Below are 20,335 nucleotides of genomic sequence, written 5' to 3'. Positions count from 1 at the left end.
TCTGGATAAGTAATCATCCCCATTAATACACAGGGTTACTTGCAGGGGCGTATCTAGGATTTGAAAACATCAGGGGCTGAGCCCAAAACATCTGGGGCTAATTGAGGAGAGGGGGGTCAGCAAGAATAACACGTTTTGTAAGGGCATTTTTATGTAATATTGTTAATAATAAACACAAATTAACACAAACAGTATGCAACTTTGGAAAATTTAATTCAATCTTTTTTCTGACTCCTCCCATCATTTCAGGGCATTGCTTCTAAAAAAGGAGTTCATTAAATTCATTACATTTTCTCTCACACAGGTATGCCATGCAATATTATCTCTTTCACAGCTTGTGTGTGAAGCTGTGCTGTGCAGATCCTTTATTATTACTATTATTTTTACAATAATCTATATTATACATGCACCTATTATTTCATTCCTGATTTATGCTGTCACTACTGTATGAATTATTCTTTGTTTATTTTTTTTATTTTTTACAGCCTCTCTTCTCTTATCGTTCTCTCATCTCTCATTCTCTCAGCTATCTTACTGCTTGTCTACTTCATGCTCTTGATGACTTTTCTATACTATTTTTTTGAGGGTGGAATCATCAGAGAGTATCTCCGAGCCTTGAGCAAAACGGTCAATTATCATACTAGTATTTATAGTGCTGAGAATTCCTTTATCCATTGACAGAACAGCCGAATGATAGAGTCTGTTCTGGTCCATTGTTCACCTAAGTCATGTCTGTTAACTTAAATACTGCATTAGTTGAATAATAGAAAGTCATGAGGTTCAGACTGTAATGTCTTAGTGCTTTAACAGTTTATATTTTATTTAGATCTATCTTTAGGATGATTTAATTTAAGGCTTTTGTTCGTCTTGGGTATGGAATAATATTCTAAAGCTAAAAAGTTACAGCTATAAAGTGCTGCATCATGGCTGACCCTGTGCTCTGACCCCAACCCTCCAAGGATGGGATATGTGAAGAAAGAATTTCACTGTGCAGTAATGTATATGTGACAAATAAAGACAACTTAACAATGTTAATAGTATAAGTGCTCATTATCACACCCCACACCCCACCATGCTCCCTCAGATCTTTTAACATTACTCACCTGGTCCCACTATCTCTCAGTAAACAAGGAAGGCATGTATCAGTTCTCTGTTCTGGCACCTAGGTGGTGAACCGTGGCCAAATGTCTGAGCAGCTGAGTCACTGGCTGTTTTCAAACGATGCCTAAAAACCTACCTCTTTGTAAAAAAAAACTTAACCTAGCACTTAAACATAAAAAAAAATCATTGTTTAAAATAAATATTGCATAGAATTGATCCAGTGAAACATGTATTGGAGTTTTAAACTGAATACTGACCACTCCTGTGAATTCTGTAGTAATAAAAAAAACCCAACAATCATTTTTTTTTCATTGCACTTATACAAAGATATAAAAAATAAAAAATTAAGTAACCAACCCAAAAGTTGCACAAGAGCCCCATTTCAAATGATTTTGATACCCGATTTATCATTGTAGGAATGTAGGGTTTTCATTTCTGACAGCTTTGCATGATTACATTTTTCCAATGGTGCAGCTAAGAAACAAGTCCTTGTGTCCACAATCATAATATATTTATATATAATTATTTGCTGTCTTTTTACTTTTTACTTTTAGTTGTTGCTGAATACTGCTTTGATAAGGTGTATGGAAATTAGTATTGAATACACTCTGCGAAAGGTTTTCTGTGTTAGTTGTGACAAAGGAACATTTTCAGGCATGACATTATTGCACTACTCTACTGCAGCAGTTTTTCACACTTAACTCCAATCTTGTTAAGTAAGAAAAATTAATAGTTATTATTGCCGATACAAGACCCAGGTTCGATTCCCAGCCAGTGTCCAAACCCCAGCCACTGGATGCAGTGCTGGTCCCAAGCTTGGATAAAATGGGAGGGTTGTGTCAGGAAGGGCATCCGGCGTAAAACCTGTGCCAAGTTGTTGTGTGGACCAGTTGGTCCACTGTGGCGACCCTCACACATGTAGGGAGCAGCCAAAAGATCAACAACAACAACATTGCCGATACAAAGTGCATTACCACGACAAGGTGTGGTTAAGTGTGTGTGTGTGTCACAGGCAGGAGGTGCTACAGGATATGCAGGAGCAAGTGGGCAAGCTGACTGCACTGCTCCAGGATGAACGCAGGTCACACCATCAGAGCTACCATGCGGTCAGTTACACTCTCCTTCCTCTCCCTTCTCTCTGCTTTGTCCCAACACTTGTTTTCCAAAGTGTCCTTTAACTTTCACTCATGACCATCTCAGCACTCTCTTACATTACTAGACACTCTCTCTCTCTCTCTCTCTCTCTCTTTCTCTCCCTCTCAAAAGCAAACAAATGAACATATTGTAACAACAGACTGGGGCGGTGGTAGCTCAAGTGGTTAAGGCTCTGGGTTACTGGCCACAAGATCAGGGTATATGTGACAAATAAAGACAACTTAACAGTGTTAATAGTATAAGTGCTCATTATCACACCCCACCATGCTCCCTCAGATCTTTTAACATTACTCACCTGGTCCCACTATCTCTCAGTAAACAAGGAAGGTATGTATCAGTTCTCTGTTCTGGCACCTAGATGGTGAGCCGTGGCCAAATGTCTGAGCAGCTGAGTCACTGGCTGTTTTCAAACGATGCCTAAAAACCTTCCTCTTTGTAAAATACTTAAACATAAAAAAAAATCATTGTTTGTTTATAATAAACAAATAAATCCATAAACAAATAAATTAATACACAGGTAAAAAGTTAAATTAGTCTTTTGTCTCTCTCTAGTTGTTGGAGGAAGCAGAACACAAGGCTAAAATATGCAGACAACGTCATCAGCTCGAGATGGAGTAGGATTCTTTTTCATACTAAAAATATTTTATTATTTTGTCAGCTCATTTCGATCCTCCTGTATCAATCTGAAATTACATCTCTCTCTCGCTCTCTCTCTCTCTCAGGCAGCTGATGCAGGATCACAGGTCTGAGCTGAGTAAAGTGGTGGCAGCTCACACTAGGACTCTAGAGATTGAAAGGAAGAGTGCTGAGGAGAGATACGGTATAACCACAGATGACTAAAATTTAAGTATGGTCAACTCAAAAGGCAGGCCAGTCTCAGCCTCAGGCACTCCACGAATAGGACAGAGAGTAGAGAGTAGTATCTGCTATAGTGTCTTTTGCATACTTTTCTGGCCCCAACCTTCAGGATCCTGAAGGTTGTAATATGATTAGCTCTTTGCACTTAAATGTATATACTTTTTTTTTTACTTCTTTCGTTATAGCGCTGCTCAAAAAAGACTATGATTTCCTCAAATGCTCCTTCAGACCTTACAAGGTATCACATCTCTTTGTGATTCTCAACTAAAGCCACTTTAGAATAAAGTGAAGGGATAAGCTTATGTATATATGTGTGTGTATATGTGTGTACTAGGACAGTGTGTTTGATGATAACAACTGTTCGAAGACTAAGGAGGAACAGGAAAGGTGTCTGAAGAAACAACTCTTGTGGTGTGAGTCTATTTCTGAAGGAAAAAATCAACCAGACTCCTTGCCATAGGGCAGTATCTAAAGAGTGTGAGCTAGCAAGCTGCTAGTGAGTGCACTGAATTTGTAATATAAGTTTGGTCTTTTATGCATCTGTGAAGAGTGTGAGCTACAGTCACTAGAGTGTGATTCTTTTTAGTGAAGGAGCAGCTCAATCAGACAGAGGCAGAGAGAGAGCTCCAAAGAAAGGCTTTTCAGTCAGAGATTGCTGAACTTCATTCCACTTTTAAAGCTGATGTTGAGGTAAGCGGAATATTCAGATGTAGTACCTGAGATGATCACTAAGGACTCAATGCAACTGCCTATAATATGATGTTTTGACAGTTTGTACGTTTTCCTAACTGAATGAGCTGTGTCTAGTTTCTTCTCTAGTCGAGCCCATATTTATGAAAGGTTTTAAAATTGTATCAGCAAATCGTTATGAATAATTATATAAGAATAGAAAATGGGTGATTTTTATGCAGGGCTTAAAGAGTCAACTGAAAGAAAAAGACGTGACTATCAACTTGCTGAGAGCAACTCTGCATCAGAGTCAGGAGGAGCTTAACATTATGGTTAGATGTGTACTATTTTAATCACTGAACACTGTAAAGAAAGAAGCGAAAGCCCATGCATACTATTTTTTGGGCTTTTGTTTCCCTTTAACTATAATCTTTAATGGAGAATGAATTGTGGTGTTTACTAATAGATGTGCCGTCTCTCAGAACTTGGAAAAGGTTTTTAACAGCACCCTACCACCCAGATACATCAATGACAAGGAGCAGATCAACAGATCAAGTGACCCTCAAGATTATACACAGTTTCACTTAAACACTTGTGAATTATGATACACTTCAGCCTCTATGTGGAAATCCATACAACATGCAAATACCAATGTGATACTGTGAGCCAAATTAAATTAAAAAAATGACTGAAGACAATCTAGTTTTATTCTTTTAACAATGACAGGTTGGTACACCAGCAGAAAATGGATACAACCAGAACCCAGTGCTCAATGCCAAACCGAGTTTAAATGCATGCAACACTTTACTGTTTCAATATATATGGACTTTATAGTAGTGGTACTTTTCAGTTTAATTTCTTGTCAAATTTTGACAAGAATTTACCAAAATTCTATGAAAAGGTTCAGACATGATTTCCCATAATAATATTTTTTAATTGAATCATTCATTCGTTCATCTTCAGTAAAAATGTTATCCTGAAATGGGGAGAACATGCAAAACTCCACACAAAAACAGTAACTTGATCTCAGCCATAGAATTAGAATGTGTTTAATTCATTTTCAACACCAAATCTAATATAACGGAAACGGAAGGAAAAGAAGTGGAAAGTAATAATTATAAAAATAAGAAGACATTTACATTTAAACTTTACAAGAGGTATCTTTAAAGTAGTTTACCTGGTCTAAACAGATCAATTTAACACAAGAATCTGCTATGTATAACATAATTTCTATGATGAAATGTTTCACATGTATTCTCACATATTGCTTTACCCCGGGAACCTTTATCAGGTCTGCCTGTATTCAAATGAAAATCAATATAAGAAGCATAAACCCAGTGGATGTTGGGTGACAGCATTAGAAGGCACACAGGTTAAAAATACAACAGTCTTTCAGTATGATGTTTACTGACAGTTACTGAACTTGGCAGAAATACACTGTATGTACCCAATATATATATTTGTAAAATGTTTTACAGCATTCTCCATAGAAACATAGAAATAGCAAACATATAAAGAATCATCTTGTTACATTTGTAATATTCTTAAACCCCTAATTTAATTGGGTCATATTGTCATATTTAATAACAGGATATCAAATGTAATGTAATGTAGTAGAAAGTAAACTGAAAGTGGTTCCAGTATGGCGCATGTCTACTGATTTTATTTCTTTCATACTGGATAACTTTGGCAGTTTTTAAATACAGTTCATAAAGGTTTTGCGGAAGACAATATGATCAATTTACTACCACACATAGCAATCCAGATGAAATTTCAGCTAAATGATAATTAGGAAGGCAGAGGGGTTTTTGGTATAGGGAATATTACTCTCTTAGTCAGTGTAAATTCTGGCTGTGGCATCTGTTTCCTGGTTCCATTTTTGTCGGCTTTCCTGCTCACGTCTTTGTTTACCTCAGTCAGGATGGACAGCAGATCAATACCACTACATACAGAAAATAGTAGGGTTAGTAATTAGTTTTATATATATATATATATATATATATAAAATCACAAAGTACAGTAGTAGTTATTGCTCTTTATCAGTGTCTTCTCAGTACCATCTTTATCAGTATCTGCTACTGCCTTTAGTATCTGAAGACAACACAAAGACTATTTACTGAGTGACATCACAGGTAGATAATGTAGTTATACAAGTATCACTGGCTAGTAATAATATCATTTCTGAAGTGAAACTGTCTTCAGCCTGAAATCGAAACTTTTCAATACAAAAATATGTTTTCTGCAGTCTTATTAAGCCACATGACACATAATAACATGATTCGGTTATCACATTCCTTTTAATGAGTCAATGGCACCTGACAGTGAAAATCTTCAGTGTATGTTTCCTACTCCTCCCATTTATTCCTGTAAGGCACATCAGTTTCCAGACAGGAAGGCCATACTATAGTTTTTTATAGCTGTTGGGTTTCCCCAAAGTGTTTCAATCTGTTGTCAGAATGTTAGAAGCGCACAGATATCTAGAATTAAACAAATCCCATGCCAAAAGCATCACTGAATGGACATAAATACAGATAGCCTTGTTTCATTAAGTAGTAAAAAGTTGCTTTTTTTTTTTTTAAGTTAAAGCAATGTAAATTTTCTGTGTAACTAGAGATATTTGTTTAACAAGTATTTTGTTACTGTGAAACATGTTTTCATAATTAGTCTCATGTAATTGTTCATATATACAGAGGTACTGTTAAGAATTCAAGTGAAATAGAAAGTGAATCGGCTGTTCTGCAGAGATCAACTATAGAGGATGTGGTCTCACCTTGGCACCAGCTGTTTGAGTTTCTCACACAGTGACTGAATAAACCAGGTTCCTCTGACTTTCTCTCTGAATGAGACATAGCCTGGCACTGTCGCCATGGCTACTAGGTAGTCAGCTCCTACAGGTATGGTTTCTCTGGGCACTTCAGCATCACAGAATAAGCCAGACTCTTTGTCTGAGGTGTTGTTAGAACCATCCGACTGAAGGAAGGCTGCCGTCTGTTCCTTGTCGCCCTGACAGGCCTGGATAAAGAAGAGTTTGGGTTTCTGTATGAGGGAGAGGCAATGATGGCCATCCAGCTGCTCCAGCAACTTCTTTATCAAGACTCGCTCTCCATCCACCCCATACAGACCACCTTCATTGCCATGAGTCAGCACACAGCACACCACGCAGTCGGCCTGAGTGTGATCTTGCCTGCACAGCTCAGCCACAGCTTTCATCATGCTCTCCTTACTGCAGTCCTGTTTTATCCATATTTTAAACCCCAGCCATTTTAACACAGAAACTAAAATCTCTGCATAAACACAAACACACACAGAATACACGTTAATGTCAGCTTTAAGCATTATACTGCTTATTAATTCTTTCAGTGCAAGCAGCTCTTTGTGAATGTGGTAGAATGGATGTGGTAGCTGGACTACTGATCAGAAGGTTGTGAGGTCGAATCCACCAAGCAGCTACTGCTGGGCCCTCAAGCACAACCCTTAACCTTCAATTGCTCAGTTGTCAAAAATGACTTAAAAATAAAGACGTAAAAGGTTTTCTGTCACATAATGTAAAATAAATGTAAAACACAACATGGCTGATCCAGGATGCCATACAAAGAAAGATGACGCACTGCAAAAAATGTCATACTAGCAAGCTAAAACATCTTGAATCCAGTCAACATTTTTATACTACTTTTATACTACTTCTTACAATAAGATTACACTAAACCAAATCTATTAGACAAGATTATTGCGCCTATTTCTAGACATGTCCTATTATTTTTAAGCTTTAGATTTTCTTGTTCTATTAGTAGCTAATTTGACTTTACAAAAAGAAGCAAAATGCCAACAGAATAAGAAAATCTAAAGCTTACAAATGGTTAAATATGCCTAGAAACATGCTTAATAATCTTAGTTTTGTTTTGTTTTTTTATAATTTTGTACTTACCCTCATCTAAGTCCGTCCCATCCCTGTTTTTTAATCTCGGACACCTTGAGAAGTCATGGTTGTTGATGATCAAGGCGTGTCCTCTCCAATCTCCACTCATGTGATATTGCTCCACCTTATCAAGCACAAAGTACAGCAAGCTGGCATCCCAGACCAACACACACATCACACACACTGCAAAATGCTAAAATTACTAAAGGAGAGAAATTTACCACTGGCTTATTTTGGTTAGGTTCAGGATAGCTTGTGTTCTTGTCACCTTGGGTGAGGTGTTGAGTTTTAGTAACATTCAAGCAAGCAACCTGCGCTTGTACAGCATCACCTGGAGGCCATATGACAGAATACACATAGACAGATGAGCAAATAATACAAACAAATACAAACAAATTTGCAGTCTATGTATGCTGTGTGGCAGATTCCTGCCACCAGTGTAAGGACCAGCCACTTATTTCAAAGTGTTTTAGGTTTTCACTCCTTACCTGAGAAAGAAGTCCGCAATGAACGTGTCTGTGAAATAAACAAAATACGCATTGTGTTATTAGTCTATAGAAGGTCAATTATAAGGTAGTCTCCTCCAAATAGACAGTGGTGTGTAAACCAACCTCAGTGGACGGTGGCTGATTAAAATATGAGGGCGGCAGCAGCTCTTCAGGATTCACCACATCTAAACCAAGAATCTCATTAATATCAGATAAATGTCAGCAAATCAAAATATTATTACAGAGCTTAATCTGAAATTGTACCTTTGCGGTATGTAGTAGCAAATAAGCTGTCCTCAGGCTAATGGCATTGAACATTGCAAACAACACAAGATAAAATTAGGAGCACATAAAGAGATACCTCATAGGAACAGGGGTCATATAGTCAATAAAAAAAAAAAGTTAAATTGGTGTGTAATAAATGATAATGAATAAAGTTTGATGTGAGAATAATGATGCTTATATAATACCTGAACTGGTCTTGTTGTTACTGAAGTGCCTTGGGAACCAGACCTGTCCCTGAATTTCACTTTGTCAGGAACACCAGTACCTACTCAATGAATAGCCACATAATTAGGGTTTAGATTTTCCAGTAGATATGGGATGCTCTGTAGTTGAACTTGAAATATGTCTTGCTTACTATACAGTTAACATTAATATCAGTAAACACCGTCATTGACAAATTTCTCTGTTCAAATGTTTATATCATGCTTTCTTTGGCAAATTCCCTTATGTTATAGTCATACACGTTCCATCACCCTATTTATTCACAATGCAGTTTTGCACACCAACAAACATGTTTCTTAGGTGGCTCTATCTTTCTTTATCTCTCATTTCGGTCTTGTAGCTTATTGTATTGTCTGTTTGCACTGTCACATGTCCTGCTCTGTCTCTTGTCCTGCAGTTTGCACAAGGTTGAACACGTGCACTTTATGTCAATGATTAATTTAACTTTTACTCTTTAGCCCTAGTTCTTTGCTGTGTAATGTAGCTCTGTGTTTTATGTAGTGCCATGGTCGTGGAGGAACGCTGTTTCATATCACCGTGTACTGCATTCGCTATATATGGTTGAAATGACAATAAAAACCTCTTGACTTGTTTGGGTAAAAGCTAAAGGTAAAAACTTTTTTTTTAAAGACGTTCATTATATATATATATATATATATATATATATATATATATATATATATATACATATATATATATATATATATACCTAATAGCTAAACAATTAATATTTCATTGTCTGTACCGCTTATCCGATCTATACTCGGGTCACAGGGAGCCATCAGGCATCAAGGAGTGCCAACCCATCGCAGGGCACACACACACACACACTACAGGTAACTTAGAGAGTCCAATCAGCCTAGAAGCATGTCTTTTGACTGTGGGAGGAAACCAGAGCACCTGGAGAAAAGCCACCAAACACAGAGAACATGCAAACTCCACACACACAGTGAGCGGGAGCAAGCCTCGATCCCAGAACACTGGAAGTGTGAGGCGAATGTGCTAACCACTAAGCCACCGTGCCGCCAATAATTAAGTTTTTCAGTGACTGCAGTGTATGATAGTGAAATGAGTGGACAGTTTTGCAGCAGTTCTGCTCAGCACAATGGTGGGGTCGTTATTTTTCACCCAAATACACTTGTCTGACAAGGTTAGAAGAGGCTATCTTTTAAATTAATAGAACTGAAACCTTCATTGTGGTTATTGTTAAATGTTGTGAAAGCTGAGACAAGGAATTTTAATAGACTTTCTATGCGACAGACAAGAAGTACTTACTTTCGTTCTTTTTACTATTATATTATATAATATATAGAATATGTAATATATTATATTATATAATATATAGCATATTTTGAGGTCACTCTGGAACCTACTCTAACTTACATTTCTCTTTGAATAATCATTTCAAGAAGTATTTACTTTCATTCTTTTTACTATCTATATAGTGGCCTAAGACTGAAGGCCCTTGCTGAAACCCAGTGCTGCTACCAGGCCTGTCTCATTTGTGACTGGTTATGAATTACTCAAAAAAAATGTCATGGTCTTTTTCATTGCAGGAGAAACTCAAATCTATGGTATGTGGATGTGTGGTAACTTGTATCTGTACATTGTAATCAGATGTTAAAGCAACTACGCACAAGAACATTCAAGAAGTAGATCTAATCAAACTTTTGTTCTTAACAAAGCAGCTGTAGTGTACAAACCTGTTTTTGTTTCTTTATTTTAAAGCACTTTGTGCAATTTACTCATGAAAACCTTTGCTCTTGACTGAGAATTAGTCTAAAACCAATGCTGAACATTATTTTAATATTAATTAGTTTATGTAATTATGCAATTATCTTACTCACCCTCCTCCATTTGATAACAGCTGATTATTTTCTGTAAATGAGGGCATACAGTTCCAATGATTTTTTCTATAGTGCTGAGGTTATCAGCACCAAGGCACTCCCCCTTCTCCATTTCCAGAAACAACTGCAGCAGTGTCTGTAAATGTGACATTACATCCATACTGATATAATATGGTGCCTTTAATTATTTATCTTTTATTGTTTACTGATTCTTTTTTACTTTATTGAATGGTATTGAGGTCAGCACTGTAACAATATTAGTGTTATTATATTACTGATTGGAATACACTATAATTACTATAATAAAAGTACAATACATGGGTTAGTGTGTGTGTGTTTACATTGGTACATTCTCACCACATCTTGTTGTAGTTTCTTGCGGGGTAATCTCTGGTATAGCATGAATTTAAAATTCTTTAGTTCATCATCTGAGATGTTCTCTGACAATTCATATAACATCTTCCTACATTTTTAAAGAGAAATCACCATTTTGTTTTCAAGAAAGAAACCTCAAAAAAGGTGATTAGAAGATTTATATTTAGAAATAAATGTTGAATATTTTTAAAAAATGTCTTTTACGCTGCTTCTATTGATTAAGCAGTGAGAGATACAGAGCAGCGTGTGAAATAATTGACAAGAAAGTACCAAAGTATGTACCACCAAACTGCAGCACTGACCTGTATGGGGAGACCCGACTGCATAAGAGCTGTGGATTTAATCCTAGGTCTCGGATAAGTTTGTCACGCTTGATGATTTTTAGCAGCTCAACAAGCAGAGATGAATCGTCAGAGTGTAGCAGGTCATGATTCTGCAGTTGAGTAAACAGCTCTCTGGCTGAGACCACATTGCTGAGATCTTTCCTGAGCATATCAGCGCAAAGGAACACAAGCTCCAGCACTTCACTGTTGCTCAAGCAGTCCTGAGCCCGCACCAGAATTTCCTGGAATCCTAACAACTCCTTACAAAAACAACACAGTACATGACGAGACATTTTTCAGTATACATGTTTGCATGCATTCCTGAGAAATCTAGCAATTAAACCTTAACTTTATTAACTTTAACATCTATAGTATATAGATGAGCTCCGTCTTAAAACAGCAAAGAATTATTATTTTTTTTAATTATTAAAAAGTTTTTTTTTTTTTTTACAATTTTTAAAACTTAAAATGTAAAATATTGATTTTCTTTTTCCTGTAAACACTTTATTAGTAAATAAGAAAGTAAAAGTGACTTGGGAATAAACATTAAATTATATATAGAGTGAATTCAGTGGAACATCCAGTGTATAATCATATTTCCTTGCCTGATAAGTGAATGTCAAAACTTATGTTACTGTCCCCTCGCAATGGAATTCCATATAAGAAACAATGTGATTTTATTCACTTGACATGACCTAAAGGAAGTCTTGAAGCTGACACAAGCATCTTGATGTAGGAAACAGGACATACAAGTGCAAGTGCCCCCCCCAAGTCTTAAAATACAGTAAGTGGAAAAAGGAAAAGTGAAATAAAATAATTAAATAATCAATTACACATGTACATTCAACTGTCTTTTTATGTGTGTTTTTAACTTAATAATCACAGGAAATGTCAAACAATACACAGGCATTCTACTTAGTATGAAATTTACACTTACAGTGATTTTATGTTCATGCCACATAAGATTGGCCCTAATTGTTATACAGTTATTGCAGGAATGAAATGATCAATTTTTACTTCATATTAACTGGTGTTTTTAATTTATAGGTTCATAATGAATTTTAGAAACACTTGGTTATGAACACAGAAAACATGTTACTTTAAGTGACTTGTTAAAGGCCTAATACTGACTTAAGGCCTAACACTGCATAACAACAAGACTTTATCTACAAAAACAGAATAAAACTTCCGTAATGTGGTGGAAAGTTAAATAACAATAGATTACTAGTAGATTAATAGATTTAATGTACTGCTAAACACCTACAATATTAGGTCTCAAGAGAATCTCAATACAAAAATAAAGGTTACTTGATTTAATGTAACTTGAAAAACGAAAGAAAAAAAATCATTGAAATCAGATTACAGACAGCCGTATTATGACTTGTCGCTTATTTACTTTTATTTTATTTTTTGTCTCGCACGTCGGACGCTCCCTGCTCTGTCCCCTGTCCCCGGAAGATGTGTCCTAAAACCTGAAGTTCGTATTATACCCAAACTTACCTGATCTTCCATGATGGAAGATTATTCTCCAGTCGGCTCACTCAGGCGGACGGGACTTTTTTCCCCATCTTTTGACCAGTTGTAAAATAAGAAGTTTTTGACCGCCACTAATTTGTTCGATTTTGGGACAGAAAGTGCTGAGTCAAATGACTCAGTAATATTTCTACCTCCTTTCTAGCTAGTGTAAAAACGAAAGTAGGAGGAGTACATATATATATAGGAGACGTACGGCGGTGGTCACATGTCACGCCTGTGTCACTGGCGGAAAGTTAGAATGCAAATAATGTTGAAGTCAGTGTATCTAGGTGGAAAACATTTTCAGGAGGCGTGTTTTAACTATCGTTGTAGTTGATATCAGTTTTAGTTGTTTCATCCACGTGGTTTTGCTTTTCTCTCTTTCCAAGGTTAAGAAAAAGGGTGAGGCGCAAACGTCGGGTTCACTAAGCCACGCCTACTTTAAAAGCATACAGCAAGCTATGTACATTAATTTTATATTTAACTTAAAGTAGACTTGTAGTTGAAATGCTTTTGTGGTTTGGGAAATAAAAACAACTTTCTTTCAAAAATGTTTCCGTCTTCGTGTGCTCCTTCTCGGCTCCTTTTCCCACCGTTTCCGCCTCTGCCTCAGTCTGTCCTCCTATAGGTGGATCCCTGTGGCAATCAGCATTAACTGGTTAAGAGTTAGGGTTAGGGTTAGGGTTACATGAGCAGTGGGAAGGCAGGGACTCGAGCAGCAGCCCTTGTATCAGACCACTACTGGCTTTTTAAGTTGTTCTGTGTGTGTTTTTCTCTTTCCTGCAATTTTATACTAGCTAGAAAATAGAAAATATTGCCAAGTCAAGGTGTGCCCTACAGATGGACCTTTACTCAGAAAGACTCTTAAGCTAAAACATTGACTGATGAAATGAAAAGGTGCTAAAACAAAATATTAGTTCAGAGGTGTGCACACTCATGCGAGAAGGTTTTTTCCTTGTTTCTCTAAACTGATTGTTTTTCTACTTCATTTTTACATACTGTAATTTCACACTGATAATGGGATTTATCATGATTTATTTTTTTCTCTTTTTATAAGTATAAAACATTAAAATACTATACTGTTATGACAAATAGCAAATCCGTTATCAGTGTCTGTCACAGTGCAAAAATGAATACTGAATACATTTTAAAATCCATCAATCAGAGCAATCTTTTCAGTTTAGTGTATTATTTTTGATTTGTTACAAAGAGGCCATTGTTAAATATACTGCAGAACAGTTTCATCATGAGAGACAACTGTATCTTCTGTGAGAAACACAGAGAGTGCATTAGTTAATGTTGGCTTGAATGCCCTGGGCCAGTTATTTTGGAAAGCCATGAATGGCTTCATCCTTATTTTTTTTGGGTTTGTTTGTTTTGTTTTTTTACAACAGTGACTTTGAGGCATAGAAACTCCATTGTCCTACTGAAAGAATTAATCACATGAAGCACCAGGGTCTCTACACTATAAGACACATCTTGGCATTTGAAGTCATTCACTGAGTTTCATATAGTCACTGAAAATTGTTGCCAGTTTACATTGATCAAATGAAAGAAGGTGGCCTTGAGTTTGGAAGAGATCTTTGAAGGCATAAATCAGTATATTATCTCAACAAACCTAGGAATTTTAGAGAATTGCTAGAGACACAGTAGCTAAAGCGTTTCACTTGTGTCTTGACTGAATTGATGTAAGACTTTGTGTCAAATCTCATAATGCTTAGTAATATTATAACTTGTTCCTGTCCAAATAGTATTCTAGAAACTTGATTAGTGTACATTGAATTGTGTGATTATTATGCATCATTCCTGATCATTATGTGATAGATCTTCAGAAAATTATTTTACAGGTAGGTGCTGAGAAAATAAATGTTGACCACTTTTGAAGACAGAACAGATGGGAAAACTATAAGGATATCTACAGTGTTTGAATACAAGGTACCATTTTTCGTGAGTTTATAAAACACTTCTTTCCATTAGGATACAAACATTTTCCCAAAAATACTGTATTTTCATGAATACCAGTTTCTTGTGAATGGTCCACTTGTATCCAGTTATCAAACTGAGGCCCACTGTTCCAAGGGAACACTTACATTCACATAAATACATTAAAAATATTAATGCAAATTTTACAGTATAAAATGCATGTTTGCCTTGCACCTCCTGGGGACCCCTAATTCCTGTTTCCACCCAGAGAATGTAAAGTTTACATATTCTCCCTGTGATGTAGGGGTTTTCAATGGGTACTTCAGCTTCCTCCCCCAGCCAAAAGACATGAGTTTTAGTTTGATTGGCATCTCTATATTCTGTGGGCATTTGTGCGATTGTGTCCAGTCATGAGCTGGCACCTCATCCAAGGTGTCCAGGGATAGGCATGTTCCTTGCTACCCAGTGTAGGATACGAGGTACAGAAAATGGATGGATGCATCCATGAGCAAGCTAACTGTTTTGTTACTTAAGTCTTTGAGTCAACTGTTTTCTTAAATTAGTTTAGTTCATTAATGCTAAAAGGTAAAATTGTAATGTCCCACAGTAATAGTTACCTTTTCTGTTATCCATGTTCCACACTCAGTTGTTGTTGGTAAAAAATCTTCATTAGGGACATTTTCTCATCTCAGTAAAGATTGTATGAATGCATTGTGGATATACAACGAATGATACAAGTATTAACTGTGTAAACTACTTTTAACATGAAGCTTAGATTAACAGACACAAACACTGAGAATAGTAAAAGTGCAGGGGATAGAGTCAGACCTTTCCATATCCCCCAGGGCTGTTTTAACCGTTCTGAACCTCCTGCCACTCACATGTATTTCCTGTAGTAATACTGTGAGTTTTGTGGGCCACAGTATTACAGAGAAACCTATGAGAATATATGATGAGGCATCTGCTCTATTTTTTGGGCAGAAGATAAAAACAGTACACTAAAATATTTATGAGGGGGAAAAACTGTGGTGATCTGTCTATAGGGGCATTTATATCACCTGTTGATTTTATTGTATACTTCATACTTTAAGTCTTCATACTGTCAATGCATAAACTCATACTGCATTTCTAAATATTTTTCATACTGCATATCAACATATTTCAAATGTTGAAATTTTTACACATGTAAGATGAAGTTTCATTGATTTGCTTACCTTACTAGCTTTTCTACAGATTCCCCCTGAGTTATCTCTGCATCCATAGAGTTAATGTGCCCCTCAAGTTAATATTGTTTAAGGCTATATCATCAATAATGTCATTCTAGCTCACCAAAATCTACGGAAACAAGCTGCTGGTGGGTAAAAAGGGTGTGTGCCTAATGTCAGCTAATCCCATGGGATTCATATGGGCATAACAGTGCATGGGCTGTCCACAGACGACACACATTATAGGCCATTTTTGGGTTTTGTATGAGACCATGCACATACAAAATGGGAGAAAAAATTTCTTAGGCTATAGAAGTGGTGCAAATTATTTTATTAAACAGAAAAAAGTTGCCACTGGAAAAAATATTTTATCTTCATTTTTTTCTTCATGAATAAAAGTGTGAAATTTTCTTTGAAGCCTTGGTTTTGGGATAAGCATCATTGTGCAAGCTGCGTGGTCCCTCCTGCTGCACCTGTATTTCAAACCAGGCTCGAGTAAACTCCTTTAACTTCGAAAAATGGTTCTGCGTTTCTTGCACAATAGACTCTAGAAGGAACAGCCAAAATTAGTTTTGTTCAGAAAAAAAAAACAAGATAAGAATATGAAAACTTTAACAGTATTTAAGCTCAGCTTTTTCATTGTTTTGAAAATAATACAAAGACTGTCATTTTGTGTGAAATTGTGAATTTGACAAAAGGAATATGCAAAAATTGTTAAAATATTGTTTAGTGTGTGGAATTACTGCTTAAGCTGGTGCTAACTTCCTGCTATGTTGTAGTTAGTATATTTTTGAGCATTCTGAGTCTGATCTCAAGGCCAATTGCTCATCAGACATCACATGCTGCAATTATGCTTTCATTTCCACTTCATGTTCTGGCACCTCCTACTTATCTAGTCCTGCATATTCACCAGCACTCTCCTAGCTTCTGATCGCTGACCATTCCTCTCAACTTTGCCACAGGAGATAGGGCTTTTAGTGTGGCTGACCCAAAACTATGGCAGACTATTCCTCTCCATTCCCTTTTCCAGTTTAAAGCACAATTTTCAACGCAACCTTGCTTTTCCACCCACCTAATGACTCATATGAATCCGTCATTTTCTGCCCTTTACATTTTAGTTTGCTTTCCGGTTTTTGTATTTATATAAATTCCTTTACATTTATGAGGTGTATCTATACAGTGACAGTTGGTATGCTGAAAGGCATTTTGTCTGCATCCTGCCTATTATTATTCTTATTATATTTAACAATATTTAATCTGTGGATTGTACCGAGTAAAGCCAAGAGTCATTGCCATTTCAAGTGGTATGCAAATCCCAGAGCATGCGTTTGTTTGTTTGTTTGTTTTTGCAGGGCCTGGGCTGAGGAAGTGTGCATTGTGTGTGGTGTGCACTTACAAGTCAGTTAAGAAGAGAGTATAGCTCTCAACCAGTGTGCAAAACCACAGCATAGCAAATTAAGGACTGACCTTTCAAAGGCTGCCTCTATGAGCGCATAAACAGTCTCCACGTGGCAAATGATGCTTTTGGTAAAGCTAAATGAATATATTTAACTGAAAAAGGTATGGATGCTCATGTATGATGGTTAATGAAATTTGGGGTCTCTGATTAATAATATAGGAATGTGTGTAACTTGCATGAGCGCACATAAATGGGTCACTTTTACTTCACTCCTTTTCATCAATAAGATAATAATTTCTCGCAAATTATATAGTTAATTATATATTCAAGTTAAATATATTTTCCCCTCCAAGATTTTAAGCCTCCCTGACCCCTTGGTCATAAGCTCACTCGGCTGATTTTATTTATAGTCCTCTGGAAAAGCACTGAGTAACTGAATTGAGTGCGTTAGGATTCACAAAAAAGCTGCTCTGAACTCTATGGGGGGGGGGGTAATTCCACCCACGATTGGAGGAAAACAAAAACAAACAAACAAACTATAACTTAACTATAACTTAACTTACATAGCCAGGCATTAAAGCAGCAAGAGGTGAGGGGCATCAAATTGAGCTTCATATAAGATTTGTCTGTTCGTCTGTACAATATATCCAATTATGCATAATTAGTCGCGCCCCTTTTAAATGTTCTTCAGGATCTACTACTACTACTTACTGTCCGCAGAGAGAGAGCGCGCGACCGTGACCCGCCTTTTTGTCCGCATGATGTGCCGCCTCCCGAGCCCATGGTTTCGGGACCGAATGCAGTCCACGTAGAGGTCCCAGAAGACTTGTGCCAGGTCCCAAAACAGGGCGCCGTGTTTCCGGTTGTCCGAGGCTTTCAGAAACACCATGAGATCCCAGAAGTCAGGCACTGTGTGCGCGATTCGCGGCGTGCGCATCTCCAGCAGCACCACAGAAGCACTTTCCCAACAGCGCGGGTCAGCGCGGCTTAGCGTTAACGGATCCACGTGACCCAAGCTTTGGTCCTGCGCCTGCACCACCACGAGCAGCAGGAGGACCAGACGCGCGCGCAGCACTACGTCATCCATCATCTGAGAAAGTAATTAGTACATTAGACACTCAGCTATTAGTCCTAAAAAAAAAAACTTGAACTCCAAGTGTCAAGTTTTAGCCTGAAGGTTGGTCAACAATGCTATAAAACTATTAAAGAGTTGAAAAAAATATTTGGAAACTTTGAGCTCTGAGCATTACAAGCTACATTTAGCATAAACATTTATATAAACGACAAGGAATTTGTTTGCGCATAGCTGATACAAAAATATTGCTCTCGAAATTAAATAATTTGGCTATTAAGGTTAACATCTTTAGTTTGTATGTGAATACTCTAAAAAATACAGTAAAACAGCACGCACTTAAAAATTATTTATTCAAACACATTTAAACTAAGAATCGATCGTTAACATCGATTATATATTACTCTTTATATATTGATATATTATATATTAACAGAAGAAGATTCGCTTACCTTAGAGATGTCACCGAATACTGACAGGATTTGTTTGTGCACATCCTTTACAACCTCATTTTCATTAAGGGGGTGGTCACCGTGTTAAATCCCCTCACTGCGTTTAACAGGGCTGTTCCGCTCAAGCTGAACGGAGACGAGCACTAAAGTCATAGTGCTGTCAGCTTCAGATAATGCTTTAGTCTATAAGCCTTAAAATGATTTATTTATTGAGTCATTGTAGTGTGTGATTATTTTTGAAATGCAGTTTGAGTTAAAGTTCAAGTTTTTTTTATTAATCACAGGCAGAGTTAGACAGTGTAAAATTCCCTTAATTACAAGTTCCTGGACTGTGCAAAACTGTGCAAAGACACACAAGACATGAAGTGCGCAACAGCGGTGCAGGACAATGCAGAAAAATAGCAACAAAATACACACTGCAACATGCAAGTGAATCTCTCTCTCTCTCTCTCTCTCTCTCTCTAGCTGTAATTGTTATTTATAAATAAATAAATAAATAAATAAAAGTTTTGCTCTACAGCCAGGTCTGTCTCGTATAGTGTGCGGGGCCCAGGGCTGTATATTTGTTGCGGGGCAGGTGTGGCTTGTGTGTATTGTACGCCTATAAATAAATTATAGAATTACGCGCAACGACAACATAGCAAATTAAGTATTTCTTTGATACTTAATTGTCGATGTTTAGCAGGAGTTACTTCTTTAACGGTGCAGAGTTCACACCTTGAATGTCTTGATGAGATAGATTCCCCGCCCGCGTCCCGCAGAGTGAGGCAGTAAGTGCGCAATTAAAGGCAGAAGGTGGTAAAAGCCCCCCCGCCCCAGTTTTTGCGCTCTACATCGCGCATGTGTGTGTCGCACTCAAGCTTTTAGCAAAATGCCACATGAATGAGTGATGGATGCGTAATTACTGCCTAAGGACGGGGCCGCATGCATCGGACTAGAAAGCCTCTCAACGGCCTCTAAACGGTGCATTAAAAGTCCTACTGTCACACGTGTACAACCCCTTTTTTCTATCACAAATGTCTGAATGGGCTAAAACACTGATTTTTCATTCATTCAATTTGGCAGCAAGCGATAAGGTCAGAGTTATTACGGGAAAGAAAATGACGACACTCACATAAAGTGTGTGGAACTACAACAGATTGCTTGGGGACGTTGTCTGCTATAATATTTACTTAGTGGTCTGATTTGGAAAATATAGAGCAATATAGGACAGGGAGCAGAGGTATAGCCTCTTTGTGAAAAGCTTTGTTCACAAATCTCATCTAGTACTACTGAACATGCTGAGTACCTTTAATTAGCCCAAAATAGTGAATCTCCAGGTCAATTATTTTTTTTACTTTAATTAAATGGTGTACAAAGTGCAACCAAGATAAATCACGTCAGACATTTTCCCACCCTTAATGTGATTGTAATAATACAGTTCTAGTGACAAATATAATTTTTTTCACCCCTAAGTAATACTAAACACTTTTTGGATTTTAATACAGCACTCAGTCTTTTATGCATAATAATCTTTCAACATAGTACATA

At 37.0% G+C, this 20,335-nt stretch overlaps 3 protein-coding genes across 6 annotated transcripts in view; 1 reads left to right on the top strand and 2 right to left on the bottom strand.

Moving 5' to 3' along the window:
* Window positions 1-5,797, top strand: part of osbpl6 (oxysterol binding protein-like 6) — a 60,982-nt gene extending 55,185 nt beyond the window's left edge. For all 3 annotated transcript variants that reach the window (XM_058390824.1, XM_058390825.1, XM_058390823.1), the window contains 8 exons: window positions 2,114-2,207; window positions 2,809-2,870; window positions 2,979-3,076; window positions 3,300-3,352; window positions 3,449-3,527; window positions 3,701-3,804; window positions 4,026-4,115; window positions 4,250-5,797. In XM_058390824.1, coding sequence (XP_058246807.1) covers window positions 2,114-2,207; window positions 2,809-2,870; window positions 2,979-3,076; window positions 3,300-3,352; window positions 3,449-3,527; window positions 3,701-3,804; window positions 4,026-4,115; window positions 4,250-4,285 — 616 coding nt within the window. In that variant the 3' untranslated portion in view covers window positions 4,286-5,797. The remainder of the gene's footprint in view (window positions 1-2,113; window positions 2,208-2,808; window positions 2,871-2,978; window positions 3,077-3,299; window positions 3,353-3,448; window positions 3,528-3,700; window positions 3,805-4,025; window positions 4,116-4,249) is intronic.
* casp10 (caspase 10, apoptosis-related cysteine peptidase) lies at window positions 4,817-13,091 on the bottom strand. Of its 2 annotated transcripts, XR_009204662.1 has the most exons (13): window positions 12,740-13,091; window positions 11,219-11,499; window positions 10,899-11,004; window positions 10,542-10,677; window positions 8,658-8,737; window positions 8,452-8,488; window positions 8,311-8,372; window positions 8,188-8,215; window positions 7,921-8,030; window positions 7,709-7,823; window positions 6,554-7,067; window positions 5,841-6,260; window positions 5,606-5,725 (listed from the first exon to the last, which is right to left on the bottom strand). XR_009204662.1 is itself a non-coding variant. In XM_058390829.1 (12 exons), exons 1-12 carry the CDS (start codon window positions 12,749-12,751, stop codon window positions 5,572-5,574), a joined length of 1,635 nt encoding a protein of 544 aa, XP_058246812.1. In that variant the 5' UTR covers window positions 12,752-13,077; the 3' UTR covers window positions 4,817-5,571. The 2 variants fall into 2 exon arrangements, 1 of the variants encoding a protein (XP_058246812.1); XM_058390829.1 differs by lacking the exon at window positions 5,841-6,260 and having other exon boundaries at window positions 4,817-5,725; window positions 12,740-13,077.
* A 3,116-nt stretch (window positions 13,092-16,207) lies between these two features.
* On the bottom strand, window positions 16,208-18,506 carry LOC131354967 (protein FAM237A-like). Its single transcript, XM_058393108.1, has 2 exons — window positions 17,993-18,506; window positions 16,208-16,429 (listed from the first exon to the last, which is right to left on the bottom strand). Exons 1-2 carry the CDS (start codon window positions 18,369-18,371, stop codon window positions 16,269-16,271), a joined length of 540 nt encoding a protein of 179 aa, XP_058249091.1. The 5' UTR covers window positions 18,372-18,506; the 3' UTR covers window positions 16,208-16,268.
* Between the last annotated feature and the right edge of the window lie 1,829 nt (window positions 18,507-20,335).

The sequence above is a fragment of the Hemibagrus wyckioides genome, linkage group LG06 (genome assembly GCF_019097595.1).
Source record: "Hemibagrus wyckioides isolate EC202008001 linkage group LG06, SWU_Hwy_1.0, whole genome shotgun sequence".
In the NCBI taxonomy this organism is placed as follows: domain Eukaryota; kingdom Metazoa; phylum Chordata; class Actinopteri; order Siluriformes; family Bagridae; genus Hemibagrus; species Hemibagrus wyckioides.
Note: the sequence above shows the minus strand (reverse complement) of the source record. Positions and strands in the feature narration are given on the sequence as shown.